General features: G+C 47.1%; 1 protein-coding gene and 1 long non-coding RNA gene across 2 annotated transcripts in view; one reads left to right on the top strand and one right to left on the bottom strand.

Annotated features, from left to right (window-relative positions):
• LOC139535961 (uncharacterized) overlaps positions 1–23,006 on the bottom strand; it is a 25,914-nt gene extending 2,908 nt beyond the window's left edge. Inside the window, exons 1-2 of the long non-coding RNA XR_011667230.1 lie at positions 22,675–23,006; positions 22,309–22,401 (exon numbers count right to left, since the gene is read on the bottom strand). This is a non-coding gene — a long non-coding RNA (uncharacterized lncRNA). The remainder of the gene's footprint in view (positions 1–22,308; positions 22,402–22,674) is intronic.
• The window catches only part of LOC139535959 (inositol polyphosphate 1-phosphatase-like), a 28,217-nt gene continuing 7,194 nt past the window's right edge, over positions 1,984–23,006 (top strand). The window contains exons 1-4 of the mRNA XM_071335964.1: positions 1,984–3,199; positions 15,417–15,638; positions 15,799–15,859; positions 16,044–16,244. Coding sequence (XP_071192065.1) covers positions 15,435–15,638; positions 15,799–15,859; positions 16,044–16,244 — 466 coding nt within the window. The 5' untranslated portion in view covers positions 1,984–3,199; positions 15,417–15,434. The remainder of the gene's footprint in view (positions 3,200–15,416; positions 15,639–15,798; positions 15,860–16,043; positions 16,245–23,006) is intronic.

Here is a 23,006-nt window from a genome sequence, read left to right as displayed (position 1 = left end):
GAGGACTGGTGCACTTCACAAAATAGATGGCATCATGAGGGAGGAAAATTATGTGGATATATTGACGCAACATCTCAAGACATTAGTCAGGAAGTTAAAGCTTGGTCGCAAATGGGTCTTCCAAATGGACAATGACCCCAAGCATACATCCAAAGTTGTGACAAAATGGCTTAAGGACAACAAAGTCAAGGTATTGGAGTGGCCATCACAAAGCCCTGACCTCAATCCTATAGAAAATTTGTGGGCAGAACTGAAAAAGCGTGTGTGAGCAAGGAGGCCTACAAACCTGACTCCATTACACCTGCTCTGTCAGGAGGAATGGGCCAAAATTCACCCAACTTATTGTGGGAAGCTTGTCGAAGGCTACCCGAACCGTCTGACCCAAGTTAAACAATTTAAAGGCAATGCTACCAACTACTAATTGAGTGTATGTAAACTTCTGACACACTGGGAATGTGATGAAAGAAATAAAAGCTGAAATAAATGATTCTCTCTACTATTATTCTGACATTTCACATTCTTAAAATAAAGTGGTGATCCTAACTGACCTAAAACAAGGAATTTTTACTATGATTAAATGTCAGGAATTGTGAAAACTGAGTTTAAATGTATTTGGCTAAGGTGTATGTAAACTTCCGACTTCAACTGTATGATAACATTTGTTTTGGTCACCTTCAGCCTCGCAAAGCCGCCTGATCCCGCGAGTTTACATGAATGTTGCTGCATAGGTCACCTTTACCTTGGATTAAGCATTAACCTAGGTTTGAGCATTTAGAATTGATGCAATGATTATTCTTCTCCCAGATTTCTAAATGTTGTGTTGCATAGCTTTTGTCCTTTTACCTTTCTATGTAGAGAGAAATGTATTGGGGATGTAGAATAAGTATATGTTGTAGGAAATAAACAGCGCTACTACGCCGTAGGCGGGTCCAGAAGTGTTGAAGTTCAAATTGTTACATTGTAGTGTAGCAGTGCTTACTTTTACTCATGCTAAATTAGGTTACATTGTAGCAGCATACAACTCTACAATGGTAGGCTACAGTAAGCATTACATTCTAAACTCCGCCCTCGTTGTCTGCGCAGGAAAAGCCTTCGCGAGCTCAGTGGAAAATCCGCCACTTCCCATACGCAACATCTGCACCGACGTAATCAAACAATAGGCAACCCCTTCCCTGAAGTAAGGAATTGAGATCCCCTACATTGGAGTTTTGCCCATAGTGCATTTGTTTTTGTAGCCGATTGTAGACTAGCCTACACGGCTTGTGTTGATATCACAAGTTTACTGGAGAACTGAGACGAAGTAGAGACTCTGGACATTATCAATTCAATTTTAGGAATTATGGAAATACCAACATCACAATAGAGGAAAAATACAAGTCAGTTTTCAGCTCGGCGGCTGCACCACGGGCCAAAAGAAAACTCAGCTGTCCTCCCAAAAGTTATCAACTAGTGAGTCTCGTGAAAAGGCCAATCTTACACAACATTTCAAATTAACATTTCCACATTTGTATTTTATTACATAACAACTTTAATACATTGATCGCAGGTTAAGTTCTTCACAGTGCATCTAGTTAAGTGCCAAGTCAACCATTTGCCCGACTATCTGAACTTGTATTTTTGTTTTATTTTGTTGATTCCCCCTAGGTAACTTCCAAGTGTTTTAACCAATCAAATGTTGTTAAGTCTGGGGAACCTTTTCTAGACTTGGATTCTCACGGAATTCTCACTCAACCCGACTGTCTGAATCTTTTTATCAAGTCAGTTACAATTATAACACAATACATTGGATTCTCACGGCTTCTACCCGACTATGTGGATCTATCACAACACACATTTACTTAGATTCTCACGGCTTCTACCCGACTATATGAATCTGAGTCTCACGGCTTCTACCCGACTATGTGACTCTCTATAAATTATTTGGATTCTCACGGCTTCTACCCGACTATGTGAATCTCTCTTCAATTACCTTAGAGTCTCACGGCTTCTACCCGACTTTGTGACTCTGAGTCTCACGGCTTCTACCCGACTATGTGACTCTCTATATCTCAGATATCTTTACATGTTTACTTTTACATTTACAATAGACATTTATCATAAATTTGACAGTAACCCATACTCAACCTCAGTACTTCTGATCTTTAATTTGGATTTTCCTAATATACAATATGCAGATTTTTGATTTAACAGGTTTCTGCTTACCTTTGTTTTGTAGGCCTTATAGATCAGTTTCCTGAGGTGAGCTGGATTCCCGGCTGCTCCTTCGACAGGTCACCCTTCCTTTCTGATCCGTCTCTCACTTGTCTCTTTTCTCTATCAACTTTTTATGGACCGAATTCAGAGAAGAAAACCATCCTCTGCTACCAATTTGTTGATATCACAAGTTTACTGGAGAACTGAGACGAAGTAGAGACTCTGGACAGGGTGGATAAGGTTTAATTAAAAGCAATTTATTCAGAGGTAAAGATATCTGAAATAGTGTGCACGGACCCTTTCATCAAGCTCAAATGGAACTCTCCGAAAGAAGCCCAGATAACAGAGTGCATAGACATTTTATACAAAGATAGAAAGTAGGTTGAGTCTGGAAGTTCTTGTCCTCTGGTTGGTCCTGATGAGTTGGGCGAGGTCCCCTTCAGGCTAGTATCGCTGTCTCATTGGCTCTGAGTAGATTTCTTTGTCTTCAGAAATGTTCAGCTAAAACAGGAGATTAGGTGTGTGCGTAGATGTTCCTATTTTGACATTTCTGTGTGTCTCTGTAAAATGTTCAGACTGAAGAGGAGATTTTGTGTGTGCGTAGATGTTCCTGTCTTATCAGTGTTTATGAAAGGTTTGCGTCAGCCCTCTGTCCTTGAGTATGTGTGTGTCTCAGTATCTCGTGATATGCAGTACCAGGCACCCTTTTCTTATCAGTCTTTATGAAAGGCCTGTGTCAGCCATCTGTCTCTGGGTGTGTGTGGGTCTCAGTATCTGCTTATGAGTTTGTGAGAAACCCTGTTTGGAAAGAAGTTAGTTATAACAATGTAATAGCAAATATGCTTGTGTTATAATAAATGATATTTATTACACTTGACTCCCATTCTGGAAATCCCCACCCTGTGTGCATTTACACAGGAAACATTTGCCGTGATCGTGACAGGCCAGCTTCGAAGGGCGATAGACGAGAAAAGAACAAAGTACGAATCAGCCGGAACCTTTCCCGGTAAGAGTAGAATAAGCTTTAATGCTTTTATATTTTACTTAAGGTAGCATCCACTGTTGATAGTATTTTTATAATAATGTAACGACCCGGTATTGTGTTCTGTGTTTGTGGGTGTGTTATGGTTCTCATGGCTACTAGCAGGGGTTAAATATGTCAGGACAGATGGAAAGGTTGGGGGGGTATGATGGGTAATACCGCGGGATTTGGAAATGCATAAATAGGGATTACTGTCTCATTGTTCTCTCTCTTCTGTTCGTGCCTTGATCTGTTCCTATGAGAGTGACTCTTGACCCGACAGGGTAACATTGTGTACGTTCGGCATTTAGCGGCGTGGGTTGTGGCCGGAACAATAGCCCAGTTTATGAATAACCCTGTGTTCTGACCTGCACACCTAGAGTCCGTCTCTTTTCCCTTTATGACCCAGCCGGGTCATTACATTGGTGTCAGAAGTGCTTTCGAACTACGGGATAGAGACTAGGCGAGTTAGCTGTTCAGTATAGGCCGGGTTGGCGTTAGCGTGACTCGCATCTACGGTCATGATGCTTGGGGCGAGGCGGAAAATTAAGGAAGAGTCGGACAAAGTGTCCGTTGTGGGCTCGGGGGTACCCGGTCGGGAGGGTCAGGCGGCGACTGCCGTAGGAAGGCTGGAGAGTCACATGGCGGGAGTTAAATTGTCAGTCAGCAAGATGGCAGAACTGGCGGGTTTTCCTTCACACCGCTCGAGAGCAGACGTCACGGCGACGGGGATATCGACGTCACCGGGTGCGGAAATGGCTGGGCCTGCTAAGGTAAACAGAGATGGCGGCGACCTATTGCCATTAGCCACGGTAGCGGCTAAACTACCAAAGTTCAATGGACAAGGTAAATGGGAAGTTTTTTTCACTCAATTTGAGTTGTTGGCTAGAGCCGGGAGGTGGTCTGACGAGACGAAAGCGTTACAGCTTGCCCTGAGCCTGGCAGAGGAGGCGTCGGAATGCCTGCTAACGCTAGCCCCGGACGAAAGGGACGACTATGGTGCGCTAGTGGAGGCATTGGGGGGCCGTTTCGGCAGCGACGCGCAGCCCAACATGCTGCGGATTGAACTGAGTAACAAAAAGAGACTTCAGGGGGAATCATTAAAGGCGTTGGCAAGTGATATTCTGAGCCTGACCAGGCGGGCTTATGCAACTATGCCGATTGGGGTGCAGGACGAGCTGGCACGGGACAGTTTTATTAGAGCGCTCTCTTCCACCGAACTGGGTAAGCATGTTCAGATGGCGGACCCACCATCTCTGCGGGCTGCAGTGGAGATAGCCAGGAAGAGGGAGCTGATCTGGGGTGAGGGAGTGAGAGTGGAAGTCGCCAGTCAACCAGAGGTGAGAGCAGCGGTGGCTGGGGTGCCAGGGGTCACAAAACCGGAGTGGGTTGACGAGTTGGGCGGGCTAGTCAAGACTGCTTCGCTTGTCATGGAGAGGGGCTCCAGGCAACGTCGCAGTGTCAGCTCAGCTCCTATTGTCTGCTGGGGTTGTGGCCAGCCTGGCCACATTCAGCGAGAGTGTGACAGATTCCCCCGTCACCAGGGAAACGACAGCGGGTTCGCGCGCAGTGGGCTGCGCGGGCCCACCCCCCCGCCCCCGAACCCACTGTAAGCAAAGAAGGTACCCAGCAGCGCAGACAAGAGGGTGGGGACCTGCTCCCCCAGGGTGTAGCTGCCGCCGGGTTTCCTAGTCCTGTAGTTGTGGTGGGACGTACCACCGTTGGGGACTTCTGCAATGTCATCGTCAAGGTAGAGGGGGTGGAATGTTTGGCCCTGGTCGACACGGGCTCTACAGTAACCCTGGTGAGACCAGACATACTACCTGTTGGGGTGCGGGTGGAGCCGACCCTTGTCCAGCTACGGACTGTCACGGGGGAGCTAGCCCCCATGTTAGGGAAGTGTCAGCTATCTGTGACCGTGGGGGGGAGAACTGTGGGGTGTCCGGTGTGGGTAGCAGCGGTGCAGGACCCCTGTATACTGGGAATGGACTTTTTGAAAAACTGTGGGGCTCAGTTGGACTTAGCGTCGGGCACTTTGAGGCTGTCGGGGGGGCCCACAGTGGGAATGTCGCCTTCGGGAGGGCCAGCAGGGGGCAGGGCTGTCCCTCCGTCTTCCTCCAAGCTTGCAGAGACTCCACCGGTCATCCCGGCTGCTCCCTTGGTCGTTGTGCCATCCCAGCAGCTGTCTCCGGCGGCGACGGCCTTCACTCCCCATGATGGTGCAAGCACAGGCAGCCCAGTAGCCCAAAATACACTGGCTCCTTCACCCCATCAGCCCGACGGGGGGAAGGAGGAAGCTATCGACGCCGTCGAGGCTGTGTGGCTGAAGAACTGTCAGGGTCTGGATGAGGGACAACAGAGACAGTTAAAGCAGCTGCTGTTGGACTTTAAAGATAGCTTCGCTTGGGGGGAAGATGAGGTAGGACAAACGCACCTAGTCCAGCACGAAATAGACACTGGGGACGCCCGACCCATTAAAATTCGGCCCCGTCGTATTCCCCTTGCCAGGAGGGAAGCAGCAGACACAGCTATTGTAGACATGTTGCGGGCTGATTTCATTGAGCCATCAGATAGCCCATGGTCCGCGCCGGTCGTCATGGTGCCTAAGAAAGGGGGTAAACTTAGGTTTTGTGTTGACTACAGGGGCCTAAATTCTGTCACCACTAAAGACTCTTATCCCCTACCGAGGATTGATGAGTCGCTAGACCACGTGAGAGGGTCCTCGTGGTTCTCCTCCCTTGATCTGCGCAGTGGCTACTGGCAGGTGCCCCTCTCGCCAGGGGCACGTGAAAAAACGGCCTTCTCCACGGATAGGGGCCATTGGCAGTTCAAGGTGCTGTGCTTCGGGCTCTGTAATGCTCCTGCCACCTTTGAGAGGCTCATGGACAGAGTGCTGGCGGGGGTTCCGAGAGACGAGTGTGTTGTGTACCTAGACGACATATTGGTGCACGGCACATCGTTTGAGGGGGCACTGGGGGCAATTAGGCGAGTGTTGGAGAGGATCTCGGGGGCGGGGCTAAAATTACACCCGGGAAAGTGCCATTTCATGCAAAGGGAGGTGGCGTTCCTGGGGCATCAGCTGGGTGGTGAGGGCATCAGCACGATGCCAGACAAAGTAGAGGCTGTGAGGGGGTGGCCAGTTCCAGGGGGGAAAAAAGAGGTTAAGAGCTTCCTGGGGCTGGCATCCTACTATCGTAGGTTTGTGAAGGGGTTTGCGGGGGTAGCGGCTCCTTTGAACCACCTTCTCAAGGAGGACACTGTTTTTCAGTGGACCGAAGAGCACCAGCGGGCGTTTGAGGCCCTCAAACGTGCCCTGATGGAGGCCCCTGTCCTGGCCTCACCAGACCCGAACCGTCCGTTCATCCTGGACACCGACGCAAGCAATGAGGGCTTGGGGGCTGTGCTGGCTCAGCGTGGCCCTGATGGGGAACACGTAGTAGCTTATTACAGCAGAACTTTTGATAAGGCTGAAAAACGCTACTGCGTGACAAGGAGAGAGCTTTTGGCTGTCGTGGCAGCAGTACGCCATTTCAAGTACTACCTGGGGGGCCTGCCGTTTGTGGTCCGGACGGATCACTCCGCCCTGCAGTGGCTTCTCTCCTTCAAGGAGCCAGAGGGTCAGATTGCCCGCTGGCTGGAGGAGCTGCAACCCTACGACTTCCAGGTGGAGCACAGAGCCGGCCTTCGCCACAGCAATGCAGACGCCTTGTCCCGCCGCCCGTGTGCTGAGGATGGCTGTGGGTACTGCGCCAAACGGGTGGAGCGAGAGAGAGAACTGTGCAGGGAGGAGGGAGTCACCGCCACGGTGAGTCAGCTGAGTGTGACAGAGTGCCGGGAGCTTGAGGCTGTGGACGTTGGGGAGTGGAGGCGTCTTCAGGAGGAGGACGCAGAGCTGCGTCCTGTGCTGCGGTGGGTGGAAGAGAGAAGACGACCGCCGTGGGGGGAAGTAGCCCCTCTATCACCAGTCACCAAAGGACTGTGGGCTAAATTCACAGTCCTTAGAGTGGCTGAGGGAGTGCTCCAGAGGGGGTGGAAAAAGCCAGCGACTGGAGAAATTACGTGGCAGGTAGTGGTGCCCAAAAGGCTGCAGGGGAGCGTGTTACAGCAGCTTCATGGGGGAGTAGGCGCAGGGCATTTTGGGGTCTCCAAAACGTTAAAGCGCATGCGTAAAGGCTTCTATTGGGCAAGGCACAGGAGGGATGTTGAGGACTTTTGTAGGCAGTGCGACGAGTGTGCTGCTAAAAAAGGACCTCCAGGTCAGTCACACGCCCTCCTACAACAATTCCCAGTAGGGGAGCCCATGGAGAGACTGGGGGTAGACATAGTAGGGCCGTTTCCAACCACAGACAGCGGTAACAGGTGGATTCTAACCGCCATGGACTACTTCACCAAGTGGCCGGAGGCTTACGCTCTCCCAGACCAGGAGGCGGGGACAGTAGCTGATGCGTTGGTGGGGGGAATAATCAGTCGGTTTGGGGTGCCACAGTCTATTCACAGCGACCAGGGAAGAAACTTCGAGTCACGGGTGTTCTCAGAGTTGTGTAGACGGTTAGGCGCGGAGAAGACGCGCACTACTCCGCTTCACCCCCAGAGTGATGGGCTGGTGGAAAGATTTAACAGAACATTAGCACAGCAGCTGGCCATCGTTACCTCAAAACACCAGAGAGATTGGGACACCCACTTACCGTTTATTCTTATGGCGTGTAGGTCGGCTGTTCAAGAATCGACTGCGTGCTCCCCAGCACTACTAATGTTAGGTCGTGAGTTGCGCACCCCAGCCGAACTGACGTTTGGCCACCCTCCTGATAATGACGACGGGGTTTTGCCTGGCCCCAACTATGTGTGTCGTCTGCAGAACCGGTTAGAAGCGGCTCACACCTTCGCAAGAGAGCAACTCGAAAACGCAGGGGTGCGCCAAAAGCGCCACTACGACTCGCGCGCTAGGGGGAGGCACTTTGGAGCGGGAGAATGTGTGTGGCTTCACAACCCCACGCGCAAGAAGGGGCGGTGCCCAAAGCTGGACAGTGCATGGGTGGGGCCGTGTCTGGTGATAGAGAGAGTGGGGGAGGTGACGTACCGGGTGGAGGTTCCCCCACGGAGCAGGAAGGTGGTGGTCCACCGGGATCGATTGGCACCCTACAGAGGGAGGAAAACGGTAGGGAATGGGAGTGAGGGCTCTGATGTGAGCCCACGGGAACAGTCTAACGAGGAGACTCTAGCACAACCTGAGCCTGGGGAGGGGGCTGCTTCTTCGGAGGGCGCTGGAAATGACATTGGGGCAGAGGAGCGTTCTGGGGGGCCACCGCTGAGAGTCACGGGGAGGCCCAAGAGACTGATGCGACCTCCGGGTCGTTTTAAGGATTTTGTTGTGTAACCCTAGGGGCTAGGGTTTAGAAAGGGGGGGGCTATGTAACGACCCGGTATTGTGTTCTGTGTTTGTGGGTGTGTTATGGTCCTCATGGCTACTAGCAGGGGTTAAATATGTCAGGACAGATGGAAAGGTTGGGGGGGTATGATGGGTAATACCGCGGGATTTGGAAATGCATAAATAGGGATTACTGTCTCATTGTTCTCTCTCTTCTGTTCGTGCCTTGATCTGTTCCTATGAGAGTGACTCTTGACCCGACAGGGTAACATTGTGTACGTTCGGCATTTAGCGGCGTGGGTTGTGGCCGGAACAATAGCCCAGTTTATGAATAAACCTGTGTTCTGACCTGCACACCTAGAGTCCGTCTCTTTTCCCTTTATGACCCAGCCGGGTCATTACAATAATTACTAGATCAGATAATCTACTCAAGTGCGGAGTGGCTGGGTTGATCGTTTTTGTCTTCTATTACGGTAAAGAACTACAGCTGCGTGAAATATGCGCACGTACAGTAGCCAACAGTATATTCGGAAACTATTCAGACCCCTTGACCTTTTCCACATTTTGTTACAGGCTTATACTCAAATTGATTACATTCAATGTTTTCCCCATGATCTAAACACAATACCATATAATGACTAAACGAAAACAGGTTTTTAGATATTTTTGCAAATGTATTAAAAATAAAAAGCATATCTTATTTACATAATTATTCAGAGCTTTTGCATGAGACTCGAAATTGAGCTCAGGTGCATCCTGTTTCCATTGATCATCCTTGAGATTTCTACAACTTGATTGGAGTCTACCTGTGGTAAAATCAATTGATTGGACATGATTTGGAAAGGCACACACCTGTCTATATGTCAGATGTATGTCAGATGTGAAGGTTTGGAGCGAGTAGTCGCATTCCGCTTTCCGCTCCGCTTCATTTTCATTTTCATTACAGTACAACGGTTTGATTTGTTTGATCTTAGCTAGCTACATAGCCGTCTTTGTATCAAAGATAATTGTGTAGTTATTGAGGTTCGCTAGCCAGCTATTTTCGTCGTAACGTAACGTAGTCAACACTGCTAGCTAGCCAGCTAGCCAGCTAGCCACCGAATAGCAGCACTGCAGAAACGATTACATTACAACGGAACGACTTGATTAGTGTAGTGTTAGCTAGCTACATAGTTGTCTTTGCTATCTTTGTATCTAAGATAATTGTGTAGCTTAGAGTAGTTTAGAGTAATTATTCGGTTAGCTAGCCAGCTATTTTCGTCCGCCGCGCTGCCGTTCCCCTACCTAGTCAACACTGCTAGCTAACACTGCTAGCTAGCCAACTTCTACCGAATAGCAGCACTGTAGAAACTCACATTACAACTTACATTACAACGGAACGACTTGATTAGCGTAGTGTTAGCTAGCTACATAGTTGTCTTTGCTGTCCTTGTATCCAAGATAATTGTGTAGTTTTGAGAAATTGTCGAGGATACCTAGCCAGTTAGAGGTTACCTAGCCAGCTACACTTTCAAACAAAGTCAACAACGCAGCCACTGCTAGCCAGCCTACTTCACCGCCAGCAGTACTATATCATTTTAGTCAATAAGATTTTATTTTATTTTTGCAACGTAAGCTTAACTTTCTGAACATTCGAGACGTGTAGTCCACTTGTCATTCTAATCTCCTTTGCATTAGCGTAGCCTCTTCTGTAGCCTGTCAACTATGTGTCTGTCTATCCCTCTTCTCTCCTCTCTGCACAGACCATACAAACGCTTCACACCGCGTGGCCGCCGCTACCCTAACCTGGTGGTTCCAGCGCGCACGACCCACGTGGAGTTCCAGGTCTCCGGCAGCCTCTGGAACTGCCGATCTGCGGCCAACAAGGCAGAGTTCATCTCAGCCTATGCGTCCCTCCAGTCCCTCGACTTCTTGGCACTGACGGAAACATGGATTACCACTGATAACACTGCTACTCCTACTGCTCTCTCCTCGTCTGCCCACGTGTTCTCGCACACCCCGAGAGCTTCTGGTCAGCGGGGTGGTGGCACTGGGATCCTCATCTCTCCCAAGTGGACATTCTCTCTTTCTCCCCTGACCCATCTGTCTATCGCCTCCTTTGAATTCCATGCTGTCACAGTTACCAGCCCTTTCAAGCTTAACATCCTTATCATTTATCGCCCTCCAGGTTCCCTTGGAGAGTTCATCAATGAGCTTGACGCCCTGATAAGTTCCTTTCCTGAGGATGGCTCACCTCTCACAGTTCTGGGTGACTTTAACCTCCCCACGTCTACCTTTGACTCATTCCTCTCTGCCTCCTTCTTTCCACTCCTCTCCTCTTTTGACCTCACCCTCTCACCTTCCCCCCCTACTCACAAGGCAGGCAATACGCTTGACCTCATCTTTACTAGATGCTGTTCTTCCACTAATCTCATTGCAACTCATTGCAACCCTCCAAGTCTCCGACCACTACCTTGTATCCTTTTCCCTCTCGCTCTCATCCAACACTTCCCACACTGCCCCTACTCGGATGGTATCGCGCCGTCCCAACCTTCGCTCTCTCTCCCCCGCTACTCTCTCCTCTTCCATCCTATCATCTCTTCCCTCTGCTCAAACCTTCTCCAACCTATCTCCTGATTCAGCCTCCTCAACCCTCCTCTCCTCCCTTTCTGCATCCTTTGACTATCTATGTCCCCTATCCTCCAGGCCGGCTCGGTCCTCCCCTCCTGCTCCGTGGCTCGACGACTCACTGCGAGCTCACAGAACAGGGCTCCGGGCAGCCGAGCGGAAATGGAGGAAAACTCGCCTCCCTGCGGACCTGGCATCCTTTCACTCCCTCCTCTCTACATTCTCCTCTTCTGTCTCTGCTGCTAAAGCCACTTTCTACCACTCTAAATTCCAAGCATCTGCCTCTAACCCTAGGAAGCTCTTTGCCACCTTCTCCTCCCTCCTGAATCCTCCTCCCCCTCCTCCCCCCTCCTCCCTCTCTGCAGATGACTTCGTCAACCATTTTGAAAAGAAGGTCGACGACATCCGATCCTCGTTTGCTAAGTCAAACGACACCGCTGGTTCTGCTCACACTGCCCTACCCTGTGCTTTGACCTCTTTCTCCCCCCTCTCTCCAGATGAAATCTCGCGTCTTGTGACGGCCGGCAGCCCAACAACCTGCCCGCTTGACCCTATCCCCTCCTCTCTTCTCCAGACCATTTCCGGAGACCTTCTCCCTTACCTCACCTCGCTCATCAACTCATCCTTGACCGCTGGCTACGTCCCTTCCGTCTTCAAGAGAGCGAGAATTGCACCCCTTCTGAAAAAACCTACACTCGATCCCTCCGATGTCAACAACTACAGACCGGTATCCCTTCTTTCTTTTTTCTCCAAAACTCTTGAACGTGCCGTCCTTGGCCAGCTCTCCTGCTATCTCTCTCAGAATTACCTTCTTGATCCAAATCAGTCAGGTTTCAAGACTAGTCATTCAACTGAGACTGCTCTTCTCTGTGTCACGGAGGCGCTCCGCACTGCTAAAGCTAACTCTCTCTCCTCTGCTCTCATCCTTCTAGACCTATCGGCTGCCTTTGATACTGTGAACCATCAGATCCTCCTCTCCACCCTCTCCGAGCTGGGCATCTCCGGCTCGGCCCACGCTTGGATTGCGTCCTACCTGACAGGTCGCTCCTACCAGGTGGCGTGGCGAGAATCTGTCTCCGCACCACGTGCTCTCACCACTGGTGTCCCCCAGGGCTCTGTTCTAGGCCCTCTCCTATTCTCGCTATACACCAAGTCACTTGGCTCTGTCATATCCTCACATGGTCTCTCCTATCATTGCTATGCAGACGACAGACAATTAATCTTCTCCTTTCCCCCCTCTGATAACCAGGTGGCGAATCGCATCTCTGCATGTCTGGCAGACATATCAGTGTGGATGACGGATCACCACCTCAAGCTGAACCTCGGCAAGACGGAGCTGCTCTTCCTCCCGGGGAAGGACTGCCCGTTCCATGATCTCGCCATCACGGTTGACAACTCCATTGTGTCCTCCTCCCAGAGTGCTAAGAACCTTGGCGTGATCCTGGACAACACCCTGTCGTTCTCAACTCACATCAAGGCGGTGACCCGTTCCTGTAGGTTCATGCTCTACAACATTCGCAGAGTACGACCCTGCCTCACACAGGAAGCGGCGCAGGTCCTAATCCAGGCACTTGTCATCTCCCGTCTGGATTACTGCAACTCGCTGTTGGCTGGGCTCCCTGCCTGTGCTATTAAACCCCTACAACTCATCCAGAACGCCGCAGCCCGTCTGGTGTTCAACCTTCCCAAGTTCTCTCACGTCACCCCGCTCCTCCGCTCTCTCCACTGGCTTCCAGTTGAAGCTCGCATCCGCTACAAGACCATGGTGCTTGCCTACGGAGCTGTGAGGGGAACGGCACCTCCGTACCTTCAGGCTCTGATCAGGCCCTACACCCAAACAAGGGCACTGCGTTCATCCACCTCTGGCCTGCTCGCCTCCCTACCTCTGAGGAAGTACAGTTCCCGCTCAGCCCAGTCAAAACTGTTCGCTGCCCTGGCACCCCAATGGTGGAACAAACTCCCAGGTCAGCGGAGTCAATCACCACCTTCCGGAGACACCTGAAACCCCACCTCTTTAAGGAATACCTAGGATAGGATAAAGTAATCCTTCTAACCCCCCCCCTCCCCCTTAAAAGAGTTAGATGCACTATTGTAAAGTGGTTGTTCCACTGGATATCATAAGGTGAATGCACCAATTTGTAAGTCGCTCTGGATAAGAGCGTCTGCTAAATGACTTAAATGTAAATGTAATATATAAGGTCACACAGTTGAAAGTGCATGTCAGAGCAAAAAAACAAGCCATGAGGTTGAAGGAATTGGCCATAGAGCTCCAAGACAAGATTGTGTCGAGGCACAGATCTGGGGAAGAGTATAAAAACATTTATGCATCATTGAAGGTCCCCAAGAACACAGTGGCATTTGTTATTCTTAAATGGAAGAAGATTGGAACCACCAAGACACTTCCTAGAGCTGGCTGGCTGCCTGGCCAAACTGAGCAATCGGGGGAGAAGGGCCTTGGTCAGGGAGGTGACCAAGAATCCAATGGTCACTCTGACAGAGCTCCAGAGTTGGGAGATGGGAGAACCTTCCAGAAGTACAACAATCTCTGCAGCACTCCACCAATCAGGCCTTTATGGTAGAGTGACCAGACGGAAGCCCCTCCTCGGTAAGAGGCACATGACAGCCTGCATGGAGTTTGCCAAAAGGCACCTAAAGACTCAGACCGTGAGAAACAAGGTTCTCTGGTCTGATGAAACCAAGATTGAACTCCAAGCGTCACATCTGGAGGAAACCTGGCACCATCCCTACGGTGAAGCATGGAGGTGGCAGCATCATGCTGTGGGGATGTTTTTCAGCGGCAGAGACTAGGAGACTAGTCAGGATCGAGGGAAGGTGAACGGAGCAAAGTACAGAGATCCTTGATGAAAACTTGCTCGGGACCTTAGACTGGGGCAAACGTATACCTTCCAACATGACAATGACCCTAGTACACAGCCAAGACAATGCAGGAGTGGCTTTGGGACAAGTCTCTGAATGTCCTTGAGTGGCCCAGCCAGAGCCCAGACTTGAACCCGATCTAACATCTCTGGGGAGACCTGAAAATAGCTGTGCAGCGATGCTCCCACATCCAGCCTGACAGAGCTTGAGAGGATATGCAGAGAAGAATGGGAGAAACTCCCCAAATATAGGTGTGCCAAGCTTGTAGCATCATACCAAAGAGGACTCAAGGCTGTAATCGCTGCCAAAGGTGCTTCAAGAAAGTACTGAGTAAAGGGTCTGAATATTTATTTCAGTTTCTTATTTTTAATAAATAAAAAAGTTTTTGCTTTGTCATTATGGGGTATTGTGTGTAGATTGATGAGGGGGGGAAACTATTTAGCCCATTTTAGAATAAAGGCTGTAATGTAACTAAATGTGAAAAAAGTCAAGGGGTCTGAATACTTTCCGAATGCACTGTGGATGGAGGTAAGACATTACTGAGTGACTGGCGACGCAATTACAATTGAAATTATTTAGCATTTACAGTGAGTGTATTAAACATTAAGAACCCCAGAATAGCCTCAATTCGTCAGGGCATGGACTACAAGGTGTCGAAAGCATTCCACAGGGATGCTGGCCCATGTTGACTCCAATGCTTCCTGCAGTTGTGTCAAGTTGGCTGGATGTCCTTTGGGTGGTGGACCATTCTTGATACAAACTGGAAACTTTTGCAGTTTTCTGTGTTAGTAAACTGGTGTTCTCTGTAGTAGCCTATTCTTGACCGTGCACTCTAGTCATATTTGAAGATTGTAATCAGAGTAACTCTTGAATTGTTTGTCTCCAAACAACTTGTTAGCAGGGCCATAACCAGAGAAACACTGGCTGTACAAAAATACCCAATGGGGCAACCACACAGCTGCATCAACTTGCCCAAATGCCATAGATTGTTTTGACTTACAGCAGCGAGGAGGAACCAGAAAGATAAGTTTTAGGCGACTGGACTTCTTTGAAGTTTTTGTATGTGGATACAGTTTGCATGTGGATAGAGTGCGTGGCTTCATTAAACAGGTTAGGTTATTTCTTATTAAATGGGGTCATTCTTTTCCTTTGCAGTCACGTAGAGATGTCCTGGTTTCATCATTTGAGAGGCTATAATTATAAAATTGTAACCCCTCAGTTCAGCCACGCCGTGGCACAACATGTTTTTTGGAAAACACCTTCTTCCAGAAATTCTGATCCCATATCTAAGGTACTATCTATGGACCCTCTAGCCTACACGTAGGTATTTAATGTGTTAACCCTCTCACTCAGGTCAGGTGTCAGTTAGGTATGGCTGATCTGCTGAAGCTGCTGCTGCGTGTGGCAGAGAAGGCGGCCAACGTGGCCCGTGTGTGCAGGCAGGAAGCCCCTCTCTTCCAGCTGCTGATCCAGGAGAAGACTGGGGTGGACAAGAACAAGAAGTTTGTCCAGGACTTCAAGACGCTGGCCGATGTGGTAATCCAAGAGATGATCCGCCATGATGTTGGAGCTCAGGTACAGGAACCAAAACACTTCTCATGTTATCATGAGGATTGTTTCATGTCTGAAATCCAGGCAACCCTCTGAAGGATTTGTGGCATATCCCTCTCTAGTATGATCAAATGTTTTTGGCAACCCTAACCCCTCCACTGGTTTTTATTATGTTTTACCTTAGTTTCCCGAAATTATTGATCATATACAAGGAGAGGAGTCTAACAAGTTTGAAAATGGACTAGGTTAGTAGAAACAGCATCCACAATTACTATTATTACTATGAAACATATACAGCTACTTGGGTAATAACAGTGTTACTTACTACACAGATAGGTAAGATCAGCAATTCCACTATACCATCTAATTTTTTAATAACACTGGACTTGTCGACTACCTGTTGGCTCTGTGTTCATGCGTGCATCCCAGGTGAGAGTGTGATAGTCACAGTGTGTGGGACAGAGAAGGAGACGGCCGCGTTGCTGGCCACGGTGCTGGACGGGGACCAGATGGCGGCGACTCTCCTGGCGTGTGCCATCCACCAGGACGCTACGCTCAAACTCACAGGCACAGACGACCTCCACATACCCCTCAGCCCCTCTGACCTGGGCATCTGGATTGACCCCATCGGTAATACCTGACCAGGAGTCACTATTTTAAAAACCCGATTTGTCGTCTTCGTAGATATACTTGGAATGATATTATGGATAATGTTAGAAGGGATGTGTGAGCACTGAGCAGATCCACTTATTGTGTGGTGTAAATACTACACAAATTCCAGGGCAGAGATTTTACCTTGTGTTAGGAGTGTGTATTGGAGGCGAAGTCAGGTGCAGGAGAGCAGAGTGTAGTGAACAGGCGCACTTTTTATTCCGGTCCAAAATGACAGCACAAAGTAACATAAAATGTGCCCGAACATAGACAAAAAGTAATGCGCGTAACAATAACCACAATACCAAAATACACGTAACACAAACAATCTTACACAAAGACATGATGGGGAACAGAGGAATAAATACATATGGATTGATTGGGGAATGAAAACCAGGTGTGCAGGGAACAAGACAAAACAAATGGATACATGAAAAATGGAGCGGCGATGGCTAGAAAGCCGGTGACGTCGACCACCGCCCGATCAAGGAGAGGAGCCGACTTCGGCGGAAGTCGTGACACCTTGTCCTTTAAGACTGTTAATTCACATATTAATTGTACATACACTACATGACCAAAAGTATGTGGACACTAGAGGTCGACCGATTAATCTGAATGGCCGAATAATTATGGCCGATTTCAAGTTTTCATAACAATCGGTAATCGGCATTTCTGGACACCGATCATGGCCGATTACATTGCACTCCACGAGGAGACTGCGTGGCAGACTGATTACCTGTTATGCGAGTGCAGCAAGGAGCCAAGGTAAGGTGCTAGCTAGCATTAAACTTATCTTATAAAAAACAATCAATCTTAACATAATCACTAGTTAACTACAAATGGTTGATATTATACGCCTTTCTTAAAATCAATACACAAGTATATATTTTTTAAACCTGCATATTTAGTTAATATTGCCTGCTAACATGAATTTCTAGGGAAATTGTTTCACTTCTCTTGCATTCTGTGCAACAGAGTCAGGCTATATGCATCGGTTTGGGCCGCCTGGCTCGTTGCGAACTAATTTGCCAGAATTTTACGTAATTATGACATAACATTGCACAACCTTCAATGTAACAGGAATATTTAGACTTATGGATGCCACCCGTTAGATAAAATACGTAACGGTTCTGTATTTCACTGAAAGAATAAACGTTTTGTTTTTGAAATGATAGTTTCCAGATTTGACCATATTAATGACGTAAGGCTTGTATTTCTGTGTGTTATTATGTTATAATTAAGTCTATGATTTGATATTTGATAGAGCAGTCTGACCGAGCGGTGGTAGGCAGCAGCAGGCTCGTAAGCATTCATTCAAACAGCACTTTTGTGCGTTTGCCAGCAGCTCTTCCCTGTGCTTCCAAGCATTGAGCTGTTTATGACTTCAAGCCTATCAACTCCCGAGATTAGGCTGATGTAACCGATGTGAAATGGCTAGCTAGTTAGCGGGGTGCACACTAATAGCGTTTCAATCGGTGACGTTACTCGCTCTGAGACCTTGAAGTAGTTGTTCCTGTAATAAATACCATTTAAAATAACACAAGCATATTGCTATTACGTTGTTATAACTAACTTCTTTCAAAACAGGGTTTCTCACAAACTCATAAGCAGATACTGAGACCCACACACACCCAAGGACAGAGGGCTGGCACAGACCTTTCATAAACACTGATAAAGCAGGAAATGCCTTGATCAAAAGGGTGCTTGGGTCTGCATTTCACGAGATACTGAGAGACACACACACCCAAGGACAGAGGGCTGAGGCAAACCTTTCATAAAAACTGATAAAACAGGAACGTCTACGCACACACAAAATCTCCTGTTTTAGCTGAACATTTCACAGAGACACACAGATATGTCAAAATAGGAACATCTACGCACACACCTAAACTCCTGTTTTAGCTGACAAAGAAAAAAAAAAAAAAAGAACTCTACTCAGAGCCAATGGGACAGTGATACTAGCCTGAAGGGGACCTCGCCCAACTCATCAGGACCAACCAGAAGACCAGATCTACCAGACTCAACCTACTTCATTTATCATATATAATGTCTGCACAAAATGTTTAGAGGGCTTCTTTCAGAAAGTTCCATTTGAGCTTGATGAACGAGTCCGTGCACGCTATTTCAGATATCTTTACCTCTGAATAAACTGCTTTTTATTAAACCTTATCCACCCTGTCCAGAGTCTCTACTTCGTCTCAGTTCTCCAGTAAACTTGTGATATCAACATTCCCCTTGCTCTGCGAGGGCCGCAGCTTTTGTGGAGCGATGGGTAACGATGCTTCAAGGGTGGCTGTTGTCGATGTGTTCCTGGTTCGAGTCCAGGTAGGGGCGAGGAGAGGGACGGAAGCTATACTGTTACACTGGCCTATAAGAACATCCAATAGTCAAAGGTATATGAAAAACAAATGGTATAGAGAGAAATAGTCCTATAATAACTACAACCTAAAACTTCTTACCTAGGAATATTGAAGACTCATGTTAAAAGAAACCACCAGCTTTCATATGTTCTCATGTTCTGAGCAAGGAACTTAAACGTTAGCTTTTTTACATGGCACATATTGCACTTTTACTTTCTTCTCCAACACTTTGTTTTTGCATTAAACCAAATTGAACATGTTTCATTATTTATTTGAGGCTAAGTAGATTTTATTGATGTATTATATTAAGTTAAAATAAGTGTTCATTCAGTATTGTTGTAATTGTCATTATTACAAATAAATACATTTTTTATACTTTGTTTTTATTGTAGGAACACAAAGAAAGTACAAATAAAGTAAAATAAAAGAACAACAAAAAAGATCTGGCAGTTACAGTGCACTTCATACCTTCATCATCATATCATCATATTAGTTACATTGGCATCTTTGAATTAGACCTTTTCCAAGTACAAAACCCATTTTTCCCAGTATTCCTGACCTCTCTCCTGTTGAGTTCTTAAAGCAAAGGTCATACGCTCCATGTGGTGTATTTCTTCTACAATGTCTATCCATTGTGTCACTGTGGGAGGGTCTTTTTGTAGCCATTTCCTAGTGACAGCCTTTTTACTGGCTGCCAGTAGGACCTTCAAGAGGTACTTTTGTCTATTGTGTAAGTTATCAGGTATTTCACCCAAGTACAAAGAAATGAATGTTTGTTCTATGTCAAATCCCATTATTTTTCCAATGTTAGATCTTATTTCTCCCCAATAAGTTTCGATTGCGGGGCAGGACCAAAAGATAATAAATACATTTTTTAATTAAAATAATTTAAAAAACTTTTTTTTTTTTTTTTTAACGGCCGATTAATCGGCTTTTTTTGGTCCTCCAATAATCGGCATAGGCGTTGAAAAATCATAATCGGTCGACCTCTAGTGGACACCTGCTTGTCGAACATCTCATTCCAAAATCATGGGCATTAATATGGAGTTGGTCCCCTCTTTGTTGCTATAACAGCCTCTGCTCTTCTGGGAAGGCTTGCCACGAGATGTTGGAACATTGCGTCGGGGACTTGCTTCCATTCAGTCACAAGAGCATTACTGAGGTCGGGCACTGATGTTGTGCGATTAGGCCTGGCGGACAGTCGGCGTTCCAATTCATCTCAATGAATTTGAGGTCAGGGCTCTGTGTATGCCAGTCAAGTTCTTCCACACCGATCTCGACAAACCATTTCTGTATGGAACTCACTTTGTGCACGGGGGCATTGTTATGCTGAAACAGGAAAGGACTTCCCAAAACTGTTGCCACAAAGTTGGAAACACAGAATCGTGTACTATGTCATTGTATGCTGTAGCGTTAAGATTTCCCGTCACGGGAACTAAGGGGCCTAGCCCGAACCATGAAAAACAGCCCCGGACCATTATTCCTCCTCCACCAAACTATACAGTTGGCACTATGCATTGGAGCAGGTAGCGTTTCCCTGGCATCTGCCAAACCCAGATTTGTCCATTGGACTGCCAGATCGTGAAGTGTGATTCATCACTCCAGAGAACGCATTTCCATTGTTCCAGAGTCCAATGGCGGCGAGCTTTACACTCCTCCAGCCAACGCTTGACATTGCGCATGGTGATCTTAGGCTTGTGTGCGGCTGCACGGCCATGGAAATCCATTTCATGAAGCTTCCGACGAACAGTTATTGTGCTGATGTTTCTTCCAGAGGCAGTTTGGAATTCTGTAGTGAGTATTGCAACTGAGGACAGACAATTGTTACGCGCTTCAGCACGCGGCTGTCCCGTTCTGTGAACTTGTGTGGCCTTCCACTTCGCAGCTGAGCCGTTGTTGCTCCTAGACGTGTCCACTTCACAATAACAGCACTTACAGTTGACCTGGGCAGCTCTAGCAGGGCAGAAATTTAATGAACTGACTTGTTTGAAAGGTGGCATCCTAGGTGCATGGGATGCAAACTGCTGAGGGCCCAAAAAGGTGACACTTTTTTTTGTTGCACTGAAACATGCAAAGCAATCCCTGCTAGGGGGAAATGCAGGTTAACTAATTAAACAAAAAATAATATGATCTACATGATCAGTCTCTGTGTGTAAAATAAAGTGGTTAACCTTTTCTCAATAGGGGGGCGCTGTTTTCACTTTGTAAAAAATCGTTCCCAAATTAAACTGCCTCGTACTCAATTCTTGCTCGTACAATATGCATATTATTATTACTATTGGATAGAAAACACTCTCTAGTTTCTAAAACCGTTTGAATTATATCTGTGAGTAAAACAACTCATTTTGCATTTTAAAAATCGGAAATGATGGCTGGATTCACAAGATGTGTATCTTTCATCTGGTGTCTTGGACTTGTGATTTCATGATATTTAGATGCTAGTATTTACTTGTGGCGCTATGCTAGGCTATGCTAGTCAGCATTTTTACTGATGAGGGTGCTCCCGGATCCGGGATTGTGACCAAGTAGAAGTTAACGTAGCTCTTTATTAGCTAGCTATAACTGGCATGTTCACGTATCGCCAACCAGGATCAAACTGACCATCACCTAACCATTTGGGTGGTCTTAACCAATCATAGCACAGTATGATATGGCGGTAAAATGCATCCAATTATAATTCAGTATGTTTACACATATGAATATTACAATAACCAATTCGCTATTGTAATGAAACAGCAGGGAGCAGGTCTCGAACCCTCGACCTTCTAGCCCGAAGTCCGGCGTGCTATCGACTGTGCCGCAAAAACATGCTCGTGCGGCAGAGTCGACTGGTGTACGACTCCTTGCCATTCCTCAAGCTATAACAGGTTAGTTGCTTACTGGATCCTTTGTGAAATGTTAACGAACTAACCACTATCTGTTAACTAATGTTTTCCCCCTACAGTATGTGGTTAATTTTCAGAATTAGGTGAAAATGAGGCGTTGCTTGTTAAACAAGTGTATTCAGGGATCAAGTGTAGCTGGAGCTGGACCTGGCTTAAACTTGATGCCACTATTGAGGTGAAAGGAACACCACACACTTTCCCTCTTTCTCACTTTTGCTGGCACATTGTGGAACAGATGTCCACAGGCAGAAAGTGTACAATATAATAATGTGCAGTGTAGCCCAAATATATTGCTTTTGTTGTGTTGAACTTGACAGTAACGTGAGGGAGATTATACTTTTTTTTTTTTTTTTCAGTGAATGTTATTTTTGCACACATGTAGCCTTGTGCACTTGATCGATGTCTATAGTGGCGATAAAAGAGCAAAAATAGAATGCCAGTTTGTTTCATTTCATTTCTACTTTAAGATGTTTTTTCCCCAAGTATAATATTTATGTGTGTGGTCACAAGCGTTCTATTATAAAGGCTGTCATGGCTAACTGCAATATTAGTGTATTGTTTTTTCTCAAGACGAGTGTCATTTGCAGTAAAGTCTAGGCAACAAATGACATTGGATTGCTTTCTTAACATTTTTTAGCTGTGAGTTAGGTTCACATTAAGAAATATCCTGTAGTACTGCATTTTATTATTTTGTACAAAGTGTGCAAAACAAAACATGGTGTCAGAGTAAAAGGTCTTAAAAGATGGATTTTTCTGGAGTTCCTTTACCTCGAATGGACTGGGAGTCTACAAACTTACCCGATGCATGGGTAAGTACAAACAGCATGTGGAGCTCATGTTCACGGGTCCTCTGAAGGAAAGAGAAGAGGAAAAGTGCAGCTACCTACTCCTCTGGATCGGTAAAAAAGGGAGAGATATTTACAACACATGGACACTTACCGAGGCTGAATCAAGGGTACTGAAAACATACTACGATCGTTTTGAAGCATATGTTGTGCCGAAGACCAATACGATTTTCGCTAGGTACAAATTCCATGAGAAAGTACAGGGAGCTAGCGAGTCTTTTGAAAAGTTTGTGACAGAACTGCGTCTGCTTGTGAAAGACTGATTATGCAAACAAGGATGAGATGGTCAGGGACCGTATTGTATTTGGAATACACTCACCGCGAGTGAGAGAAACTTTTGAATGTTGGGTCTGAGGTAACGCTGGACAAAGCTATCGACATAGCCAGATCTCACGAGCTAGCACAGGCTCAGATGAAAACCATTTCGCGCGGCAGCACGAGCGCATCACGTGAACAAGCAGTGCACGCAGACATCAAAGGACACCTCCGGTGCGCAGAGAGCGCGTTTTAGAACGGAGAGACATAACTCCAAAACAGCGACACATACTCAAAATGCCCCAAACATGTGGATATTGCGGATACAAAATTGTACAAGGAAATTGCCTAGCTAAAGGCAAAGTGTACTAAATGTGGAAAATGGAATCACCTTGC

Source organism: Salvelinus alpinus, chromosome 12 (genome assembly GCF_045679555.1).
Source record: "Salvelinus alpinus chromosome 12, SLU_Salpinus.1, whole genome shotgun sequence".
In the NCBI taxonomy this organism is placed as follows: Eukaryota; Metazoa; Chordata; class Actinopteri; order Salmoniformes; family Salmonidae; genus Salvelinus; species Salvelinus alpinus.
This window is presented reverse-complemented; position numbering and strand designations above follow the sequence as displayed.